The 23,282-nt window shown below is 40.6% G+C and overlaps 3 protein-coding genes across 4 annotated transcripts; 1 reads left to right on the plus strand and 2 right to left on the minus strand.

The window, feature by feature from the left end:
• The first annotated feature begins 609 nt into the window (after positions 1-609).
• zdhhc22 (zinc finger DHHC-type palmitoyltransferase 22) lies at positions 610-1,538 on the plus strand. Its single transcript, XM_070843014.1, has 2 exons — positions 610-1,165; positions 1,261-1,538. Exons 1-2 carry the CDS (start codon positions 610-612, stop codon positions 1,536-1,538), a joined length of 834 nt encoding a protein of 277 aa, XP_070699115.1.
• A 1,033-nt stretch (positions 1,539-2,571) lies between these two features.
• cipca (CLOCK-interacting pacemaker a) lies at positions 2,572-7,337 on the minus strand. Its single transcript, XM_070842190.1, has 4 exons — positions 7,247-7,337; positions 6,028-6,144; positions 5,407-5,576; positions 2,572-4,974 (listed from the first exon to the last, which is right to left on the minus strand). The coding sequence occupies exons 2-4, from the start codon at positions 6,131-6,133 to the stop codon at positions 4,162-4,164; spliced, it is 1,089 nt and encodes a 362-aa protein (XP_070698291.1). The 5' UTR covers positions 6,134-6,144; positions 7,247-7,337; the 3' UTR covers positions 2,572-4,161.
• Positions 7,338-8,413: 1,076 nt separating this feature from the next.
• Positions 8,414-23,061, minus strand: pgfb (placental growth factor b). 2 transcript variants are annotated; one of them, XR_011585297.1, is made up of 7 exons: positions 22,641-23,061; positions 12,222-12,258; positions 10,876-11,072; positions 10,676-10,751; positions 10,082-10,111; positions 9,912-9,974; positions 8,414-9,818 (listed from the first exon to the last, which is right to left on the minus strand). XR_011585297.1 is itself a non-coding variant. In XM_070842301.1 (7 exons), the coding sequence occupies exons 1-7, from the start codon at positions 22,824-22,826 to the stop codon at positions 9,797-9,799; spliced, it is 615 nt and encodes a 204-aa protein (XP_070698402.1). In that variant the 5' UTR covers positions 22,827-23,061; the 3' UTR covers positions 8,414-9,796. The 2 variants fall into 2 exon arrangements, 1 of the variants encoding a protein (XP_070698402.1); XM_070842301.1 differs by having other exon boundaries at positions 10,672-10,751.
• Between the last annotated feature and the right edge of the window lie 221 nt (positions 23,062-23,282).

The following is a 23,282-nucleotide window of genomic DNA, read 5'->3' on the forward strand; positions in this document are numbered from 1 at the left end:
TTGATTCTCTGTGATTTCCTCATGTGTCAGTGCTGTACAGGTTAGGAGATCACAGTGAAAAGGGTGAGATATTCTTGGTATTCTCAGTGGCCCCTCCGAGTCCCAGGACCCTGCTTTGCAGAGAAATTAGTTTTTCTCAGCAGCAGACTTACATTCTCTTTATTTAATGAGATCACACAACCTCTGTGATCTACCTCGCCTAATGAGATGCTCCATGTAAATAGTACTAAACCAAAACCTATTCTTAGAAGTGTTTTGACCTCTTATCTGCTTATTTTCATCTGAACTGTTAAAGTAGTCTGATAAGAAAAGAATATACAGTGTATTTTGTGATGTAGTATATTATAATATGCATAACATCTTGGAAATTCTGCCATTTGGGTGATATTGTTACATGTTCAGGAAAATTTGAGTATTGAATAATAATTTTAATAATGTAAAGCATGTTTTTGACTCAGACAAGACAAATTGATTTTGTAAACTTTTCATTTTTCTTATAAAAACCTTTGAAATGGACATTTATTTCGTGTCAAAGTGCTGCTACGTATTCACTCCTCTGAGAGTGTCTCAGTAACACTCTACCTCCTGTGTCTTCACTCTCACACAGATATGTTCACCAGGATGTTAAAGCTGAGACTTCTCAATGCTGTAGCACCTGCGTACTTCTTCCTGGCTACAGCAGTCACCTTCATTTTGCACTTCGGCTTCTTCATCCCAACAATCTTCCCGAGCCCGGACACATCACTCAGAGGGTCCACAACTCTCCACACGGCAGTGTTCCTTTTCCTGATGTTTAACGCATTGGGAAATTACATAATGACTATTAAATATCCTGCTGAGAGCGCCAATGAAACTGCGGTTCCGGTGTGTTCGCCGCACTGCTCGGACAAAGTGGATGCACACTACCTCCTAAACGGTCGCCACTTCTGCAAACTGTGTAAGAAAGTTATTCTCAAGAGGGACCACCACTGCTTTTTCACCGGAAACTGCATTGGCAACAAAAACATGCGCTACTTCATCATGTTCTGCATCTACACATCATGCACCTGTTTGTACTCCCTGGTTCTCGGTGTGGCTTTTCTAACAGTGGAGTACAACATCTCCTTTGAGAACCCGCTGACTTTCCTGACCCTTCTCCCCCTCTCCACTGGCTACTTCTTCATGGGTGCGTTATTTGATAATTGCAGTTACAGCTGATCATTTGAGACACACGCTGACCCCCTGAGAATTACATTCTCCCCTCTCATTTCTTCCCTGCAGGAACAATCTCAGGCTTGCAGCTGTTCCTGGTGCTGATGCTCTACGTGTGGTTGGGGATCGGCCTGGTCTGTGCAGGCTTCTGCTGTCAGCAAGTGCTGCTGGTGGCGCGGGGACAGACCTGGTGCCAGATGCAAAGGGGACAGCTCGTAGGGAACCTCAGCCCCTGGAAAACCAACCTTAAGGATGTTTTTGGTACCCGCTGGATACTTGGCCTTATCCTGCCTGTGCAGACAGTGGAGACGTGCTCTGAGGACACAGATGCACATAAACAAGACTGAGCGATAGCCACGTGCCACATTAAAAGCTCCCAATAGGTCACACAAGCAGCACAAGGTGTAGAAAATTCTTGGGATGCATGTGGTGATTGATTTTAAGTACTAAATGGATGCTTTAAGGCCTTTAAAGTAGTCCATGAAATAGTTAGCTGTTAGCACACATTCCTTTAATAAGGACAGGAGCCATATATCAGTGTGAAACTTTTGAATAAGTGCATAGTTTAAGTGTATTCTTTGAATAAGTAGCTTTTCAAAAGGCAATATTAAGACTAATAAGTTGGTCGTTTGGGACATCCAGCACTGCTGCGTGCTTGCATCAAATTAGACTTTGCATAAGTGCATGCATTCAAGGCTTTGCATTTTTATATTATGCTGTAGATCTGAACGCCTGCACCATGCAGTGCTCTGAGATTACCAGTCAAGTGTGTTGCTGTTCCACACTTCCTTGTAGGATGCTACAGTGTGACTTTCAGGAAACTTAAGGTAGTTTTTGCAACAATAATTTACTTTGTCGTTAAGGGCTAGCAGACAAGGAAACAACAGTGTCTGTCTACAGCGTAAACTGCCAGGCTTGACAACATTGTGCTCACAATTAACTGTTACATGCCGAGCCTGATGTTTTCTACCCAAATGAATGTGACTCAGTCTGTAGGGGCAGTACTAGGCTCCTTTATAGGTATGGGTGGGGGAAATGTGAAGATGAAGGGTATTATTCACAATGTGCCATAAATTCATGTCCCACATGCTTACAGATAACCCCAAAGAGGAGGTAATGACTACACTGCTAATGATGGGACCCTCTGTATAATAATAGTAAGGACTTTTCACTGTTATGCTGTGGCTTCAGCCACTGACATATTCAGCATCATGTCAAAGATGTTTTGGATTTCAATAAATATACTTTTTAGAGCTATTTTGTCTATTCCTGGTATACCAATAAAAGTATTCAAATCACAACAAGCAGCCATTCCTTGTGTTTTGGAAAGTGAAATAAATGACTGAGAGGAAATGATCTTCAAACAGAGTTTTATGACAGTTCATTATAATCCAAAGTAACTTGTGCTAAAGAACTGATACAGAAAAGCGCATTTCACAACATTTCACAGGAAAAAAAAAACATCTCTGGAGAGTAATCCTTTTTAACCTTTTAAAACCAAGACTGACTTATTTCTTAGTTTTACAACTACTCATGATTAGAAAATAATGCAACAGTAGTGTATTGTTGCTACAATAAATAATACAACATATAACCTTGACTTTAAAATGGATCCATTTATGACTTGACCTGTCTTCATGCTATTCGTTCTCCAGCGACTCCACCTGTATTGCCTTGACAGGGCATGATTTGTTTTGTTTCATAGAAGAATATTAATTCTTTGGAGACCTTTAGGTACATTCAATTTTCCTTCACATGAAGCTCACAAAGCTAAGCTGCCCAAGCATCGATATGAAGTACCAACATGGGCATGTTCAAAAAGGCACAGGCATCCAGATAAACATTTATATTCACATCGTTTTATCGAGACAGAATGCTCTTTTTGTCTACAGATGTCGTCAGTAATCTCAGAACTAAAGTGCAAGAGTCTGTAATATCAAACCAAAACAAACAATTTAGCCGTGTTTGCCTTAACGTTTCAATTAATACTAACATCACACTAAGCTTAAGTAGCAGGAATGAACATGGCAGCAACATATAGAAAGTATGTGCAAAGTAAGTTAAACATATGGCTACAAAACTTCACTTGCTACAGTTTAAGCTTTTCACAATTCCTTCGTAGTTCTTAAAGGTATGTTTTGGAAAAAAAAAAAGAGCTTGCTTCACCTCGTCACTCGTCACAATGTGCTTTGTTTTTTTATTCACCCAGCTTCTTCAGATAGAAACATAAAAAAAAAAACCTAAGTTATGGTTCTGCCAGCCCTCTTAACTCTCACTGCATGTTATCCAACTGCTGTTGTTGTTGACAGTTGTTAGTATATCAATTCCTCATGAAGGAGGAATCTGCTCACTCAGTTACAGTTACCCTCCAATTTAAAAGCAAAGGAAACTAAACGATGGACAAGACATTGCCCTACTGATTCAAAATGCTTCTCAGTAAAGAGGAAATTGAAAAGTAAAAATATTTTTAGATTTTCTCTACAGTTATCACATTCAAGGCATGTATGAGGAATTGACCCCATGTTTCCTCACATGTGCTGTAAGGCATGCGTTTTATGCAATTAGTGATTTGGCATCACAGCCATAGCATGTCATAGTTGTCATTTTGAAGCAGGAGAGGCAGGAATATTCATTATAGGCAAGGGTTTGAAATGTAAGCATGCTCCTCAACTTCCACTTGGTATTAGTAGGTGTGCTTCAGCTTGATATTGGGCCAGCAGTTCTGAATGTTTTTGGCTCTACACAAATTTAAGATGGTTTGTACTTACAACTTCCTGACAAAAGTGCTAAAGTATATAGAAACTATATACACTATAGTTAGAGCTTGTTTAATTATGATGCCCGATGTTGTACTGACTATGTCACATGATGAAAGATTTTATTGTTAAGATTTGAGATATATGGTTTCACATTCAATAAACCATCATGTGAACCTCTCATTAAGAACTGCTGGCCACGTCCATCAAAATATTACAATGGGGCTCTCTGAGCTTTAGCTCCCCATTGCTCCTTGTCTGTGTGCTGCAGTGAGAGCTGAAGTTTAGTCCAGAGCTGCGGGTCTCCGCTGCTGAGAGCCTCCAGCAGCAGAGCCGTCTGCTCCTGAAGCTGCTGCAGCTCGCCTTGGGTGCGCTTATTCTCCTTGATCAGCTGCTTTGTGCGCATGGTGATCCCCAGCAAGCCAGATTTGTTGAGAATGTTGTAAGTATTGCTGAAACGTTTCAGTTTGTTATCGTGTGTTGAGAAGGCATCCTGGTATTGGTCAGCATGTGCACTGATGTCGTCAATCTCTGTCCTGAATTCATTCGTGTAGTGGGGCAAAGAGCTGATCTCTGCCAGTGGGGGGAGAGACTTGTCACCCTCAGGTGCCTGTGATTGGTTGGCCACTGCTTCAAAGTTGGAAATGGGTTTCACTGTAGTCTGCAGAGCTGGCTGTGGGCTGGGGGAGCTGTAGAGCCTGTGGCTGTGGCTGTGGCTGTGGCGGTGCCTCCTCTGTCGCTGGTCATATCCTGACGTTGAACTCACCCTCACCCTGGAGGACCCCACCCTCTTAGTGGGCTCGTCCACAGGCTGTGGGGCGATTCTGGGATATGACTTGAGGATGGGCATGTAGCCTTTTGATTGTCGGATATTTTCTGAACCAGTCTTTGAAAAGCTGCTGCTGCTGCTGCTGCTGCTGCTGCCATTTGATACCATGGGCTGAAGGAGAACCACCTGGGACTGGGGCATCACTTCCAAGGGTGAATGAAAGCCCCACTGTTTTTCTGCTGGAGCCATCTGGGATGGCTGGAGGAAAAAAAAACAATCCTTTAATTCCACAATATAAAACAGTACTAAAGTACTAAATACACAAAACAAATACAAACTGAACAAACAAAACAATATAAGTATTATCCATAGAGAAAAGAGTTAAACTCTCTCATCTGAAGGTAATTTCACCCTTCATTGACAATCAAGGCGGGGATTAGTGAAACAAAAAAGTGATGCAATGATGCAACTCTTCACATTAGCAACTGCTTTCCCTTGTTTCAATAACATTTTAGAGCAAAAAAAAAAAAAAAAAAATCAGACTTAACAGCTAGTCTATGAGCAAAGTAAAACACTTACTTAAAGTCAGGGTTAAAAGTTAAAAAGCTAAAAGGTAGCGAGGCAGTTAAAACTCTACAAGAGAAAATAAACAGTGCAAGACAGTAGCAGACACACACTGCAGTATTTTACCTGCTTTACAACAAAGTTATTCATAATGATCATTGGAGATAGTCCAGTGTATGAGCCTCCCATCACAGCCACCTGGGGACCAGGCTGGTCCTGGCCGATTATCAACCCACTCCTTCCTGCCTCTTCAGAGTCAGTCAGATCAACTGTACTGAGGTACTCCGAGCTGGCATCTGAAGAAGAGAATACAAGCATATGGGTCTCACCATGTTTAAAAGCCACGCCTTTAACTCTCTATTGTGTACCAGAATCAGAACATTAGTAGTACAAAAACAGTGACAGATGTAGATAAGCATCTCCAGAGTGTCTGGGAAAGGATACCATCAACCTGATGAACAGGGCCAAAACCAAATCCAGGTCAGCCTTCACAGTGTAAATAAAACTAATAAGAAAAATTGACCCAATTACATAGCCTACATAGAAAATGTGACCTACATTTCTACAATTTATGAGGGTTTTATGATTCGATAGTCATGTCTTTCCGATCAAATTAATTCTAATTATACACAGGTATATCCTGGTCATAACATATGCCACACACCACTGTATCAACATAAACATACATAGGGCTAAACACAAAACTTAAAAACACTGTAACTATAGAACAATGTAACTGAATCAAACCTGAGAAGCCTGAATCTCTCTCCAGGTCAGGCTTCGAGGCTCCAAGGTGTGTTGCCCTGGTGAATAGTGGTGTCCTGTGTCTGTTTGGTTTACTGAAACTGTTCATGGTTGCCCCTTCTGGAAAAAATGAGAGTTAAGAGCAGAGAGGTAACTAGCAGCCTGAATTTGACATGAACAAAGCCTTGCAAGGCTCTGAGAGAATCAATATGCTTTAGCCATGAGTTCAAGGTCTGTAAAAGGCAGAGGAAAAGACTAGAGATTGGTTAGCACACAGTACAGACTTCAACTGGAGACCTGAAGAGTCAACTTGTAAGCATAAAGTTGCTTTAGCATTGTTTACACTGTATTAGTCTATTTTGATCTGGTCACAGAGAACATTTCACTGAATGAATTACTACTTTGTTTATGCACATACATCAATTATCAACATGTAACCTGAGGCTATGGGTCAGACTCAGTGCCACCCCCCTGATCAGCCTTCTCTACACTGTGTGCCACTCACACACATCTGCATCATGTAATGTAATGCAATCCAACAGCTCTGATACAAATACTTCCCTCTTTAACATATTCAGTCACATTGTTGCTGTGTTGTCTGAGCTGTAAAACACCGTTTTAACCCTGTGCGTTGTACTGCTATGGTACTAACATTATGTTGAAATGTGTTTCTAACATTTTGTCGACCTAATTTATGCCCACTGCGTTTTGTACAGGACATTAACATAATATCACATTAATCATAACAGTTGTGTCAATTTATTGAACTGAGGTTGACGTTTGAGGCCCCTGCGTCTCCCACAGCCTGTCTGATTACTAAGAGATGCTGTAAAAGATGATTTTTTTGTTTTTACCATTTCCCGACATTGCTCAAATATGGTAACGTCACGTTGCTTAGAAAAGAGCAATTATCAAAACAAGCTAACTGTAAACGACAGTTAACCCAGTATAATCGCCATAACTTTACACTGGTCAACTTTAGTTTAGACAACTAAATTGCTACACAGTCAGATATGATTTCAGTGTGTTTATTACAACATTAACGCTAGCTGTGTTGTGTATCCACGGCGGTCTGTTTACTGCCCTGCCCCTGCGCCGTGAGCTCGGCTAGCTAATGTTAGCTCATGACGACATCCAGCTCATCACGGGACTATCGACTGACTATTCAGCTAATGGTGATAGCTACTATTAAACTGATTAGTATTATTTTTGTAAACCTTACCAATGCGCCCTTTGAATGAAAACAAATGTCCGTTTAAAGTATCATCCAATGTTGTTTTCCTACAGTTGCACTTGAATGTGATCCAGCTTCCGCCTCCTCTTCTTCTTCTTTCATTATTTGAGGCTGCCGTTAAGCAGCTGACGTCGGTGGTGTCACATTACTGCCATCTTCTGGACTCACAGACGACTACACAGGCCGAGCATCCAAATATTATTTTAATGCAATTACCTGCAGATAACGAGTTAATAATCTAACAAAACAAAGTTGGTTATCCTGAGATTACGAGTAAAAGATTTCGTGGCCTCCATAAATTTAATCTTTATTCTCCGATAGTGATTTATCTCGTTATCTCGAGGACACTAAAAAAGGAAGATTTGTCGAGATAAACAGACCATTTATAGAGATCATAATAATAGAGAGGGAGCTAGAAAATGAGTGGCAGGTTGATTTGATCACAGCAGATTTCATCCCTTAAGATCACTGTGACTGTCAGGGAGTCTTCTCCTTAAATAACAACAACCCACAATGCCATTAATGCCTGTGACAGATGCAATGTGTACTCCTTGATCTGACATTTTCTGCTTTAATCAGTCACTACAGATGTCAAAACACCATCTATGTGTGATCCACACAGCGTATCGTCACATTTTTGTTTCTAATTGTGTATTTACATTTACATTTACATGTATCACTAACAGTTGTGGGTGTAATATTGTGTTTGTTCATTGTAAATCAGTGATGAATCCTGTCCAGGAATTATTTTACCTACAGACTCGTAGCTTCTATTGCATCATTAAGGCTGTTATGGCAGCATAACATTAAATTACTAGGCTGGATATATATTGCAGATGTCTGTAATCCAGTTCTTCCTCGTCAATAAGAACATTTCAGTTATCCACAATGACATTCCTCCCAGGAATAATGAAACCACAGTGATACTTGCTTTGATCATCTTCAGCCTTCACCCACTCACTGCAGTATTTCATATGTTCTGATTCATATGATGAAATAACACCAAAAAGGGAAATTACACTGTGAAATGTGGCTGTATATTATATTATATTATAAGTGTGAGAACTTTAAAATCATAATTACTGTTATGACCCAGGTCATTAGCATGATTTGTAGCTAATAAAAGAAATCACACAAGACAAGCTGACAGCCATAACAATTTAATTACAAAATAAATATTTAAATGAAATAAAAATACTAACACATTAGAAATTTTACTTTTACATTTTCATAGAGTTTTCTTTGTGTAGTACATGAAAATAAAATACAAAAGGACATAATTTTACATAATTACTTCAAATGATCCCTTCCTTACTGCAGTGTTTCCAAAAACAGACAAAGGAAGACACCTGTGGTGTATTAAGTGTATTGATTACTGTAGTATTGATCTGTCCGTTCCTACTCAGCTTGCCACGTCCACTCTGCAGCCTGATGCACACTTCCTGGTGTGATTTGAAATAAAAAGATGTGACTGTAATATGGGAACACTGCTCCCTGCAGGCTCGATTATCTCGATCTGTTGCCTTTTAAAAATTGATTCAGCAATGGTTAGATTCCATATAGCAAAAGTTTTGTTCATTCATAAAACAAATGCAATTAACTTTGAATCCAAACCTCCAAAACAACACACAAAGAGAGGTGGATTAGAACAGTTAACGTTTTTGACAGTTTTATATAACATCGCGATTTATTAACACGTCTGTATCATCTGTTGATATACTCTTCTGATAAATATTGTCTTCATTTAGGTCTGAACTGACAGTAAAACACTTCAAACTCATGTCTGGTCATGTGCCACTGCGGAGGCAGAGGAATCATACGGAGCAAGAGTTGGTTGGAATTGTTTCTTTCATAAATAATAATTCAGAAATAATAATATAAGCTGATGATGGAATTGATTGTGATAACACTGTCCTGTGTTTAATCTCGACTGTATAGTTGATCTAGAAAAACGTACTTTGGTACAGTGCAGTTTTTAAACACTGTTTCCACAAACAGTTTTTCCAGAAACACTAGAGGGAGACATTTCATTATTGCATGTATAAGGAATTTGCTCACTCCATCCAACATATGCTGGCAGGGCTTATAGGATAATGTTTTAACAAAGGATGACAAACTTTTAAAAGATTGCTGGTCCAAATATATTCAGCTGTATCAATAAATATAGATTTTAAACAAGTGTAACCACCTTTAAATACCAAAAGAAACGACCAAATCACAATAACTGGTACAGTAATAATTAGTATAAAGAGAGAAGGCATCGTCTATTCGGTTCAACATTGCACTGGCTCCCAGGCATGTCCATTGTGTCAGGTGTGTAACAGCAGTGTTTCAATCAAAACACACTTCCTTCTGAAGTTGGTCATTACAAACGCTCTGCCCATCAGCACGAGGGCATGTCAGCAAAACAACCCAGCTGCTTGAGTCTCTGACTGCAGCCACAGTATTGATAGATGAGCAGAGGAGACTCGATGCCGTCACTGGGTTGGAAATAAATAGTGAGACACACTGCAACAGCGGGTTGGGTCGCCGCTGCAGTTACCTGCGAGGGTTCTGGCACCTGACAAACACAAGAAAGAATAATGCATCTTTAATGCTCTTAATGGACAGTTGAAGGGTAAATGAAATCCTTCTCCAAAGAGAGCGTCGTCACCTGTCACAGTCTTTCGTTTTTTGTCGCTCTTTTCTCTTCCTTCCTCTTCCTCTTTGCCTTTTCCTACAAGAGGAACAAAATTACGAAATAGCCTCCATTCTCTGATATGAAAAATTGTTATTCTTTTCAACAAAACTGATATTATCTTATAACAATATTCATGTTCTTACCTTTCAATCTTCATAATAGGTTTCCTGAGTCTGAGGAGCAGATGTTTCAGTGAATTAGAAAGGAGATCCAAGAAGATATTTAATAGTCATTGTAGGTATTTGCCAACCTTGTCTCTTAGAAAATGACATTTATATACTACCATTTTATTTTTCCAAAACTATTTTTAGGAAAACATAACTGCTGGATAAGATTCACTTGCATTTTTGTTTCTTGTGAGAGAAGTGCTACATTTCTATTGAGGTCATATGGAGGTTGTGGTGGGGATAGTGAACCCAGAGACTGAGTTTCCCATCTGTCATGTGGTTAGGTTTGGACAACAAAAGCATTTGTTGTGAAGCTAGGAAAATATAGTGGTTTTGGTTAAATGCTTATAAAGTAAATGTTTGGAGTTATTGTGAAATGAAATATGTTGTCAGTGACCTTATTGTGAACATTTTATAACTTGGCAGATATTTTTATTAGAAATCTTGATAAAATGGAACTTTGCTGTTGTTATATAGTAGTGTATAAACATAATTTCTAGGAGACAGGGTTGATAATTGCATACTTATGAATGCTTCATGTCACAAATTATGGTTTGTTTTCTTACCTACATTCACATGTCTGATGCTCCACAAACGTCATCTCAACATATTCTTGACCCGGCTCTGAGGGCCTGATTTTCAACAGCTGAGGGATTCAAAAAATAGTTAAGATTGTCAATAGAAGCAATTACAGTAAATGCAGCAATGGAAAACACAAATTAAAAAAAATATATATATATATTTTAAATTGCACAATGCCCTTGTCTTACCTGCATGGTGACGTTTGTGGTGTGGGTGGGGTGGCACTCCAGGTTTTCGTCCCCACAGCAGCCAGCACACCGGACCAGAGGCACACAGGAGGGGCTGTAGATGTGCTCCACCTCTGTAGGGTACTCCTGAACCACCTCCACCAGCTTCTCAATGGTCCGACAGAAGCTGCGGCCCCACACCTCTTGGAACATCAACACTGTGGATAAAAAGTAGGATTAATAATGTAGGTGTATGTTTGTTTAAGAGCTCTCGTCTGCCTGGCTTACTTTCACAGTGCAGACTTGTTGAGTTTGTGTCTATGAAGCTTAAACAGAATTGCCAAAAAACTATGCTACTTGGAAAAAAAACTGCACTGTTAATGATACTTTTATATAAACAGTATCAGCATTACCTCAATAATCCAACTGTGGCAACCTTATACAGTGACATTGCACAGAAACATAAAACCACTTGCGGTACGCCAGTGTGTATCCTGTTTTCAATTTGAAGTAAAAATGTTTGTTTAATGTACAGTACGCTTTCCTGTGGGAGTATATGTGTGAAAGTGTCCCAGTTGCACAGTCTGTGGGGGAGGAACAGGGACGACTATGGCCGAACAAACAGAGAAGGAAGAGAAAACAAACATTGGAAACATGGCCATGAACAGAACCCGGCTGGAGGTGGAGCTGAGCTGCCCCGCAGGCACCTCTGGGACTGCAGTGACCCCTGAGGTCACCGAATGGAGCCTGACACCACAACAGCTGTTTATAAAAGCAGACGGGCTCGGAGGAAGCATCTACGGTAGGGAGACGAGGCCAACAACTATAATGTTATAAAGCACAAAGGGCCAATTCACTGGTTACAGCTCCTTGAGATGACTGTATGGCTGCTGCTTATCTGGCCTTTTCTGCTATATGTCCTCTAATCCTATGGCTGAGCATTCAAATCATTTAATCTTTAGCGGTATTCATTTACAGTGATGTGAGGGAGCAAAAAGATATGATGGAAGAAAGCGAGAAGTTGAGTAATCATTGCTAGCCCAGACATATCCTGCTATTCTCTTGATTCAGTTCAAATTCATTGAACTTACATGCAAGATTCAAGAAGTTGACGATGCGTGACAAACACAATATAGATTAATCTCCTGTTCAAAGGTATCTCACCAGATCTGGCATACATTCATTTGGGTTGCATCAGACTTTAGTTTAATCTACAAACAACACAATTTTGGTTTGACAAAATAGTTGGAAGCACTTTTTCTGAGTAACTGTTGTTGTTGATTTGCTTGCTGTAAAGCATTGTTTTAAAAGAAACATCCCCAACACTCACAGAAGATTTAAGACATAAAACAGACTGAACTTCTTACCTTGAGTTGTGTTGTTTATGCTTGACAAGGGTAGGCTCTGAAACAGAAAAAAAGTCATTATCTAAATTACCAGTTTTGATCCTTCACGCAGGAACGCTGTGACTACATATTATAATGTAAAACCCTTAATCTTTTTGGATGGGCATCCAAATTAAACGGCTGAGAGCAGAACAAAGATAATGGCAAACATTTAAAGGTGTAAGGACACTTTCGCATTTTACACCTCCTAGTACCTTAATACATGCATTTCAAACTTGAACGTGTATTACAGACAAAATATCCTGCACATAAGGGCGGCATCAGCCTGCAGTTTTAGTCCAAAATCAGAAATGTAAGTATCTTTGTCCTCTAGTGGTGATGTCTGGAACTACAGTGAAATACAGCAGACGATCACACACCTTTTTTTGTTACCCTGCAGTGGAAAAGTCTGTCTGACAAGCAGCACATCCAGTCTCTCATATAGATCACGTTCCTCTGTGTGCCCAACTGTTTAGGTTCAAAACCTGTTTCCTGTGGTGTAAGATTCAGCTCTCTATTTATTTTCCCATTGATGGTTTTCCCCTCCGTCTTGATTTTTCCCATACTCCCATGATAAACAGAATGCATTTCTCATTCGCCTGGGAAAACACAAAACCTCTAGTTGACTCCATTTCAGGAAGGGAAATCTACGTTTGATAAAATACCCTCCAGCAGAAGAGCTGGACCGGCGGCAGACAACCTGCTTCTGCAATCTCTCCTCATCACGGGTGTTACATTGCAGTTTTAGTGGGACACACACACCTGATTCCATTCATACTGTAGCACTCGAAGTGAGACTGAGTGAAAGTGTTGGAACATAAGTTATGTAATAGCTAACAGAACTTTCCCAAATGACGACAATAAGGACTGTTGCTTTAACACCATCTGTCTGTTGCTAAAATGCATCTACTTCCTGTTAAGAGCCAAATTTCTTGTTTTGTCGGTGAGGATAGCATCTGTCAGCGCAGTGCTACACTCAGTCGTTTTTTCCCAAACAATGTGATTAAAGAGGAATGTCCTGCTTTGATGATGATGATGCATTCACACTCACATAAACATTTCAGAGGTTCCTGTAAAACTGTCACTGACATAAGTGGCATGTCTGTGTATTTGGGACAGATCGGTCTTCTCTGCAACAGAACGAACTGTATGACAGACTTCATATCAATAGATACACAAGAGCTTCCAGTCAACCATTTAGGTTTGGTCCTCCCTGTGCTAGGGGGATCTGTTCAGGCATCTCCCTCTTTGTCCCAAAGTGGCTGGTCATCTGGCCAAAATGTACAGCTGCTCCTCTGACAGAAGAGTTGTTCTATAGAGTGGCGTTCATTGAGCTGTGCCGGCGTTACATCAGCACCACAGGATATGAGCTCCACTTGCAGAATCTGCTTCATGCGCAGCATGGGAAAGTCACAGTTCAGTTTAAGTTATTGTTAAAAGTCACTCCCACTCTCTGGGGCATTGATCATCTTTTTTTTATCCTCTCTTGCAGATAAAACAAATCCTTTTCCAGTGTTAATTGGCATATGATCTGCTGTCTCTTCTTGTCTATGGGTGTTCACTAGGCTGCTCCACATCACAAGGGCTTTTTTGGCTCTGGTCTCAGCTGCCTTTCAGATTGTGGTGAGGTGGGGAGGATTTTCTGACCTCGGTTATGGGTTAAGCCCTGACATGGCGGGGAAGCATCTTTGGCACCTTCTGTGTTTGAGAACAGATGAGTGAGCTGCCCACAAGAAGTTGCCAGATTATGAAAGGCTGCATGAAGTTCCTCACGTAGCCATTTCTCTCCCCCCTTTGCACTTGCAGTATTACTGAGTGATTAATGGTGACTGAGAGGTAATTCAGCTCTGCTGGAAAGGGAGAACCACTTCATATCAGTAAATGTGTATAAACTTGTCTAATAAATCCCAGAAGCTAGAAATCTAAGTAATCTTCTCAAGTTTTCTTTCACTTAATTCCCTTCCGACCTTTTTCAGGGAATTTTTAACTTGTCTTCAGTCAGTGTCTGTGTCATTTTCATTTATTGTTTTCATGATGTGGGTGTTAAGACCTTTGAGACTAACTATGATTAAGGGCTAAGCAAATAAGCCTGACTTGACTTGACTTGACTATAAATTCTTCTACTCTTAGCTAATGATGGAGTACCTTTACTCTGTGTCATCTGCAATGTAGGCTACGTGCAACATCTGGGTTTTGGAAAATACAAAAAGTGCTGTGAAATCATTTAAAAAGCTACATTCCAATGCTAATAAAAAACAAGAAGAAAAAAACATCCATTTTAACCATCACACAAAAAGAAAAACATTTTCACTCTGCTGAGTTATGCATGCTTGATTCCCTGCACAATCAAATGCAAAATATATTGCTGTTGATGGTAGATTAAACATCAAGGACTGGGACATACACAAGAAAACAGCCTACAAAGCAGCTAGGGAGGGAAATGAAAACATATAACTGATAAACTGCAGCTAGAGGCTGATTTTATTACAACTTATTTGGCTTTACATTGAAAAGAAATGGATGCTAGAGTGAGGAAGAAATGGATGAGTGATACGCTAAAAAGTGGGCAGCTCACAGATGTTTCACTGATCTAAATCAATCATCGGCTGCAGAATCACTGGCCAGCAACCAACACTTAATTTCATTATAAAATAAAAATTCTATGGGTTACTTTTTGAATTAACTGTGTAGTATAGTTCCACTCGTAAAAATGAAAAAGTGGCATGTTAAATTTGCTCAATACTCTGATCACTATAGCATAAAAAAGCTTTAACAAGTGCCACTTATACTTGAATACATTTGAAAATTGGATTGCCTTGATCAATTGGCGAATCTTTTCAGTACTAACCTTATGTCTGTGGAGACTCTATTCTCACTGGATAATTAACATGATGGATATGAAATCAGGGTCACGCGACCCAGCCCATTCTGGTCGATGTCCCATAGTTGTATACGTTTTTTTTTTCAGCTCTTGACATATGTTTCTCAGAGAGCACAGCCCAGTGTATCTCATGACTGTGACCAGAATGTTTTGCAGAGTGAGGGGCAGTTAGTTCGAGCAACAGGGGTTAAATTAAAACATCTTTCGCTGTTACAGCTCTAACTGTAGCAATCAGGCGTCGACATGCTTGATTGCAAAGCGCTTTAAAGACAAGTCTATGTTTCTGAAGTCTCTGGTGAAAGCCTGTAAGTTGCTGGCTGAGAGTCGGCTCTGTCCTCTGGGTCAGATCAGAGGACCTGTTGTGTCCCTGGGCTCCCGCTGTCAGGCCACAGAGGCTCCGGGCCTCATTACTCTCCACTCCCACACAGCTGAACTGCGTCATCTTTAACCTCCTTGCTTAACTCCATCTGTCAGAGGAAGGGCAGCATGCGTAGGGAGCAAAAACAAAACATGATGGGGACCCAGCATAATGGTCATAAAAGATTTTTCATCTTTGAGGGTCAAGCTGGGGAGGGGGTGGCAGGCAATTCAACAGCAGGTACTATGGCTAATAGCCAAAGAGATCTGGACACCAGCCAGTTTATTCCACAGTGTTTTTCTTAAGGAGAAATGGAGACTTTTGAAAGTTATGAAAATCAAGTCAGATAGGTTGCTTTTCCAGTTAATCCTAAATAGATAGGACAACTTCTCATGACGTTTATATTCTTATTTCTTATTTACGTTTATATTCTTCTTTGGGTTGCAACACAATGACAATCAGGGTGAGCCACATTTTCAAGTAATTTGAAACCAAAGATATTTGAGGAAGTATCCTTGTGCAACATATCGAAATCCTGCTGTGTTTCAGAGTGCAAGTGTGCTCATGCTTTAGTTCCTCCCAGACGAGCAAGTTGGCACCTGGCATGGCAGTGCCTGCCATCAGCGTATGAATGGCGCGTGAATGGCTGACTGTAATGCTAAACTGCTTTGACTGGTCAAAAAGATGAGAAAGGCTTTACAAGTTTAACATACTATATATCCACAGTCAATGTGGAATAACATAAAGATGTAATTTCATACTCTCCAACAGGCAATGACGACACAAACAAGCATCATTTCACGACAACGTCCCCATATTTGGTGTAGTTTGACCAGGAGAGGGATTTCAGTTTCAAATCCTTATTAGATGAGAAAAAAAAAAAAAATCATGAACATCAGATTATCCGTCTTAGCCTACCTTAAGCACATAAATGTTATCCAGTAGGAGTAAAAGGTGTAAACTGATGTTACTACAGTCAGATTACAGATTTCTAGTCATAGCGATAATTTTTGACAAACTACAACAGCATGAACACTGATCCCTTTCAAGCTGAGTAAACTGACCACTGAATCATGAAAGAACTTTCCTAAGAATCACTAGTGACAAAAAATGTGAAATAAATAACAGATAACCAGGAGTGCTATGTGCTTGGGGGTGGTGGAGTTTTTGAAAAACCCCTCTTCAATTCCTCTTGACTCTGGCAAATAATGACTCCAGCTAGATTTGGCATAATGCAACTATTTACATTGGTTTCCAAACGGATCCAATTTCAAACTTAACTTATTGGGTAAGGGTGACGGTGTAGATAAACAGACTACAGATGAGATGCTGTCTTGTGGTTTGGTGATCTGTCAGCTAAGTGTGCTCTTGAACAGAGTTTGGTGATTTGGGAGATGCAGGGTACGTTTAACAACATTTAAAAACCAAAGCTGGCAGACTTCCCAGCCATAATCCAGACCACTACAGCACCTGTATCTCCAGCTCACTGAAAACATGTAGGCCAGGGGGGGACTGTGTCCTGATTTTGGTCTGACTGCAGCTTGAATCTGCACAGGAGACCACACAGGACAGAGAGCAGTAAAGCAGAACAAGTGAATACAAACACAGAGACAGCTAGACAAGTGAGAAACAGAGCAACTTCCCTGCCTCACTGATCTTCCTCATCCATCCTTTATCGAGAGCCAGATTCCACATCATCAACACCATGACTGCGACATTAATTCTCAGGCCTCTCACGGGGCCTGCAGGTCCCTGCATCTATCTACAGCCAGGTTCTGTTTTGTATACACGCGGTGGGTGAAGCTACAATGACAGCGGTGCTATTACAGGTCTGACAGTATCCAGCTGGGTCTTTAGGGTGGTCAGGCCAGGGCTTGTGATCATACAGCACTTCCAAAACACCAACGAACTTCAACAGAGCATGTTGGAAATTCTCAAGTTATCTGGGTGAATGGAGCCTTTGAAATGCAGAGTTATTCCACAGATTAGAAAACACCCACTTTTCTTCTGAGCATCCTACAGATTGAGAGCCCAGAAAGTAGCATAAATTAACAAATGTGTTACTGCATGATTTTGAAGTAAGTCCAGTAGCTTAACAGTAAAATAGTTTGACATTTTGGGAAATGCATTCATTAGCTTTCCTGCAGAGAGTTGGAGGAAAAGTTAGATACCCTACTCTGTAGACAAATCCGTTTGTTAAATAGAAAGCTCTGCCAGCAGGCTGTGTGCTTAGCTTAGCATAAAGGCCATAAAAACCAACACCTCACTGACATGTTATATGTGGTTTGTTTAATCTGAACAAAAGTGTAATAATCACATGTTATGGTTTTACAGAGGGTTTATGTGTTGTACTATTTCTTGGTTGGTAGCAGCCCCTGTAAAATGAAAACTTGTTGATTTTACATTTCAGTTTTTATACGCATTACAGACTCCTCTCCCCTCATTTAGAGTCTTTAAGGAAGCACATGCTAAGCTTGTTTAATGCACAAATATGAGAGTAGTATCGACCTTCACATCTACCTCACAGCAAGAAAGCGAATAAGCACATTTCCCAAAATGTTAAACAATTCCTCTAAGACTCCCTCTACGACTCGTTTAAGACAAAGGTAATTATATCCTTAACAGTATTTTTTTTGTCCTCTGCAGTGAGTGTGAGTGCAGTGAGATTACAAGCAATCATGTTTTTTTTTGCTTTTGTTTTTTTTTCTAACTTAAAATAGGGTCAAGTGACAGGGGAGAGGTAAAGGTCCATAAATGTTGATTTAGATAAACACCATTTCCTCAGTGTAAGTCCATTAATGCATGCACAAATGTCCCCCTAAAGACACACACACACAAACGCACACACAACCACTGAATAAACCATGCACCCCGTCCGCAAACATACACACACACACACACGACACAGGTCTTGAGATAAGACTGACCGGTGGTAATTGTGGTCTCTATTACAGTAAACGCTGTTCTCCCTGTGTAAACCACAGTAAATTACATCCAGATGGGAGATTAAAGCTTGCTGAGTAGACGGCTGCCCCGAGCACCACCGCTCCTCCTCCTCCGCAGGAGGAAGGAGAAATCCATATTTCCTGATTGTGATTGTGACCCCCCATTGGGCCAGGGCATTACAACTAGAAATACCACAACAACACAAATAGAACTAGATAGATGTGTGAGGATATGAGAGAGAAGGGACATCTTTTAATATCTGATTGTCAATAACTGAGCTGAATGTTGACAAAAATTGTTCTTTGATTCTGAAACCTTCGCCTGATGTTTACTGTTGATGTTTCAGAAATCTAAGAAGCCTTTCGCTTATGAAACTCTTTTGTAACTGGACACGTGACATCACACCATCTACACTTGGTTACTTATGGACAAGAATAACAAAAAAAACACACACACGCCATGAACACAAACACAGGCACATGTGTGTGATGCAGATGGTCAGACTCAAGTATTGTTTTGCTGCTGGTGATGGCGTAGAGGAAACACCTGCATAACGTCATGTCCTCACACACACACACACACACACACACACACACACACACACACACACACACACACACACACACACAGATACAAGAGGAGAAGCTGAGGCTCACTGCTTTGTTTTTTTCGCTCAGAGACGTGAGGAACATGCTTCACTGGTGAAGTGATGAGTCACTTGGTGGCAAAGTGAAATGAGTTAGGCAAGAAGTTTTTCCTATATTAGGTTTCTATGGTTTTATCCAACAGACAAAGAATTTCATAATTGCATACCAAAGAGGCTTACGATTCTTATCCTCCACTGATTTTCTTAATATAAAAGAGAGATTTTTTTTTTTACAGCTGAATCCTGAGTTGTGCAGCACTCAGGAGTTCTGATTAATGTCAGTTGGGTTCATTGTGTTGTGTTGTATGACAGTAAAGAGGAGCTATTGTACTCAGACCATTCCAGTGTTTTTTTTTTTAACAAGGTGGGCAGGAGGCAACAGGTACTGCAGATTTTGGCAAAGCTCTTTGAATATGCAGAGTTAAGTGCAGGCTGGATCTAAGCAATGACACTCAGTGCTGTAGTTTACACACAGACACATATACACAGTATACCGTTTATAGGCGCAGGATGTACCAATAATACACTGAACAGGATATGGAGAGTGTCGAGGAGTGTGAACAAAATAAGTGGTGGATGGCTGTTATATCATGTTCTCCATTAGACAGCCCTAGTGACAGGGTGACCAAGAGGCCACCATTGTTCCAAAGGGAAACCCAGGTGTTTCCACCCTCTATCGAGAGCCATCTACTGTATGTGTGTTGGAGAGAGAATCACAGCTGTACATAAACAGATATGGAATCACAGGAACTGGGACAAACATGAATTCTGTGAGTTCTATCAGCAATTACTGATAAATCAAAACATAGTCTAATGATTGCCAGATATTTTAAAGATACTTTATATCTTCATCTGTGCTGTTTAGGTGCTTAATTCACAAATCTCACCATGTACATGCCTGTACTTGACCTTTACACTTGCCAACAATTTTTTGTTTTTTTTACTTACTTACTACTTACTACTACTACTACTTACTACTTACGTAGTAAATCAAAACTTAAATGGGGGAATACAGGGGGAGCTTGTAGCCTTTTGCTTAAGGTGCCTTCCATATAACTGCATGTTTTAACCTATAGTCTCCTCATATTCATGTCTGTTATAGTGTCGCTTATTTATGAGAAAACTGAAAATTCTACCTCTTCTGGCCATTAAATATTAATAAAAAACAACAGGAAAAATATCACTCTTTGGTTTACCTGGTAATTAACTATTGACATATCCAATCAGTGATAATGGGACATACATTGGACATTACTTAATCTAAGAGGTCGCAAATGAAAAAGTTAGGTACTCCTGCAATGCCCTGATAAACAAACCGAAGTCATCATGATGATAGGAAGAAGAAAAGAGCTTGCAAGGGCCACAATAAATCTCTGCCTTGTTTAATTAAACATATCAAAAAGAGGATTTCCTTTGATAAAAAGTGGCTACATGGTTCAACCACACACACACACACACACACACACACACACACAGCTGCAGTATGCTGTAAATCCCTGGTAGTAAAGCAAAATTATTGAGCAAAACTGAAGTTAACCCCACCCTCTCTTGGCTACTCCACGTTTCATAGCGGACATCAATGACTGCATGAGTCATAAGGCTGCTAATGGCAGCTCCAGCTGTGACAGTGATGAGAAATCATCATGATAAATTAGTGGTGCATATTCATCGGTAGAGAATCCCAAAGACAGGCAGTCATACATAGTGTTCCCAACCACATGGCCAATGTTTGCTTTTTCCACGTCGGCATGCCAGTCTGACAGTTTACTGTGGGCGCTGGCACGACCAGACACCTACCAGGAGAGCCTCATTTTGTCACTATGGCTTGAGAAGAGCTGCTAGTATCAGTTTTGCAAGTCTGCTAATAATATTGAATTCCTCAGATGTTTTAATGGTATCTTTATATGCAGAAATTAAAGCCAGGAAGCAGAGCAACTTTTTTAAGCTGATCTTTCAACATAAAGCAATTAACTGCAACTGAGGAGTTAGAGAAGCACCTCAGAGAGAAGAATCTCAGGTTCGCACAGACCGTCTGTGTGACCACACAGATAGGTTGCTAAATCTCAGAATTGCACAGTTTACATTTACTGTCAGTCTTTTATGCAGCGGGGGGCTATTTAACCTGCTACATGTTGAGGGCCCTGGATTTTGTCACTCCTATTTTGACTAAGCAGGCCATGAGCTGATTATGAGGATTAGTGGAGATGTGGTGATCCCATGCCTCTCCCACTCACTCTCAACTCAGCAACAGCTGCAAAGTCTCCGGCTCGAGAATCTGGTGCGACATGGGGCTTTTTCCAGCCTTGAGAGCCTGAGAGTGTAATACTTCTATATGTGGACTGCAGCCCGGCTAAAAGGGAAACTGCTGCAGTGTTACTTTGTTCAACAGGCAGCAGCAGTGTATGAAGTATGACAGCGGCTCTGGACTGGTTCTGCATTAAACATGAGCGCAGTCAGAGATAGCTGCCAGCCCACAGCCACCTTGGGAGGAAATCAGAGACTGAATGGGTTCAAGAGCCTGAGCGTTAGTTGGCACAAGTCCCGCTGTCCTATGGCACATCCTCTTACAAGTGTTCTTACAGCGCAACACAGACCTTTGAATGAGTTCTCACTCCAGTTTCACTCTGTCCTGCTCTGGCACATTTTCATTATGAGACTAAAAGGCAATGCCCGGCAACAGAGAACAGAACAGCTTTGTACTAATCCACTGCCAGCCTGACAGTGATATGACTGGCTTGAAATTAAGTTTCAATAGATTTTTTTTTTGCACACGTACACATGGCTCATCTTCTCCTTTGTGATTATTCACACCGCATGCACCCATTAAAACATGCAGACATATGCTGAAATAAAACAAGACAGGAATGAAAACCTGCAGGTGCAAAAGAAAAGAGAACTTAGAGACTGTAAACTTTCTGGCCAGTTTTACCTGACACGCTGCCAACACTTCCAGTCTGACAGACTAAGCAGCTTGTTAACTCACCAAGCTCTGTTACCTCCAGTACAGAGTTTTAAAACTATTTTTATTGCCATTCAAATGTTCACTGCAAATGCCTTATTTAAAATGTAATTAAACATGGAAATCAGAGCACTGAAAAAAATCTCTCTATCCATGTCTGCCAAACTAGCCTTGGAGGAATGGTGTGTCTGTAATTATGGGCTTAGTGATCTTCCCCCAACATAACAGTAAGTCACTTTGCATCATGTGTTCCACAGACGGAGTGATGCAGTTTGTCACGTTTCACCTTATGAATGAAGTGAGCAGGATGGCGCCCATTCAAAACAGTATAAACGTGTAAAAGCACAAGTGATTGTTAACCACTTCATAAAACAGGCTTCTGCTGACTGTTTTCTGTGAACATCTTTGACTTTCACCAGGAAATCACCATACCGAACAAGAAGCACGTAGTGTAATACACAAAATCTGTATCATTACTTTTTATTGTTTAGCTTAGTTTAGTTTGTTTTAATTATAGACTAATATAAATGGAGGGTGAATCTGTATGCGATCAGTCTTGTGTTTAGTTAAAACGACAGAAAATCCAGTCTCAGTGCATGTTAACTTCTTACCTGTGCAGGTGAGAGCAGCAGATGAAGTGCCACCACAGCCTGGATGACAAAACCGAGTTTCATTTCGCGATGTCTGCGAGTGGAGAGGAGGTGATGGCTCCCGATGCGCACGATGAAACAATCCAACAAAAAGCACCAAACTGCCCCGAGAAGAAAAAAGATGCTGAGTGGGAATTTTCGAGTCATCCGTTCCCGGTTTAGTAAAGCTGAGTGTGGTCACGTAGCTCCGCTGCCTCGTGTAACCTGATGAAGGAGATTGTGCTTACTAATGAATAAGGCCCCAGAGGCGAAGTAGAGATGCTGGGGCAATAAGGTAGGCTAATGTAGTCAAAAATACTTCTTCTGATAAGCACATCTAAAATCCAAATAAAAAGCCTAAAACGACTCTAATGAGAAATAGTGGCAGCAAGTTTTGACAAAGCATATTTCAGGGCACAAAGTAAAAACGGGAATGTGTTCAGTCCAGAAGTGATGATCCGCTCCAAATGAAGAAAAAAAAAAAAAGAACGTGCGTGAAGTTGCATCGAGAGTTTCAGTTTTCAGTGCTGCTCTGAGCTCCAGTCGGCAGAGAGGCACACTTGCCTCTAATTGCCCCACACCACCTTTTCACAAGCTGGCCATTTAAATCTCCTCCCCCTCTCT

This window comes from Pempheris klunzingeri, chromosome 13 (genome assembly GCF_042242105.1).
Source record: "Pempheris klunzingeri isolate RE-2024b chromosome 13, fPemKlu1.hap1, whole genome shotgun sequence".
Taxonomy (NCBI): domain Eukaryota; kingdom Metazoa; phylum Chordata; class Actinopteri; order Acropomatiformes; family Pempheridae; genus Pempheris; species Pempheris klunzingeri.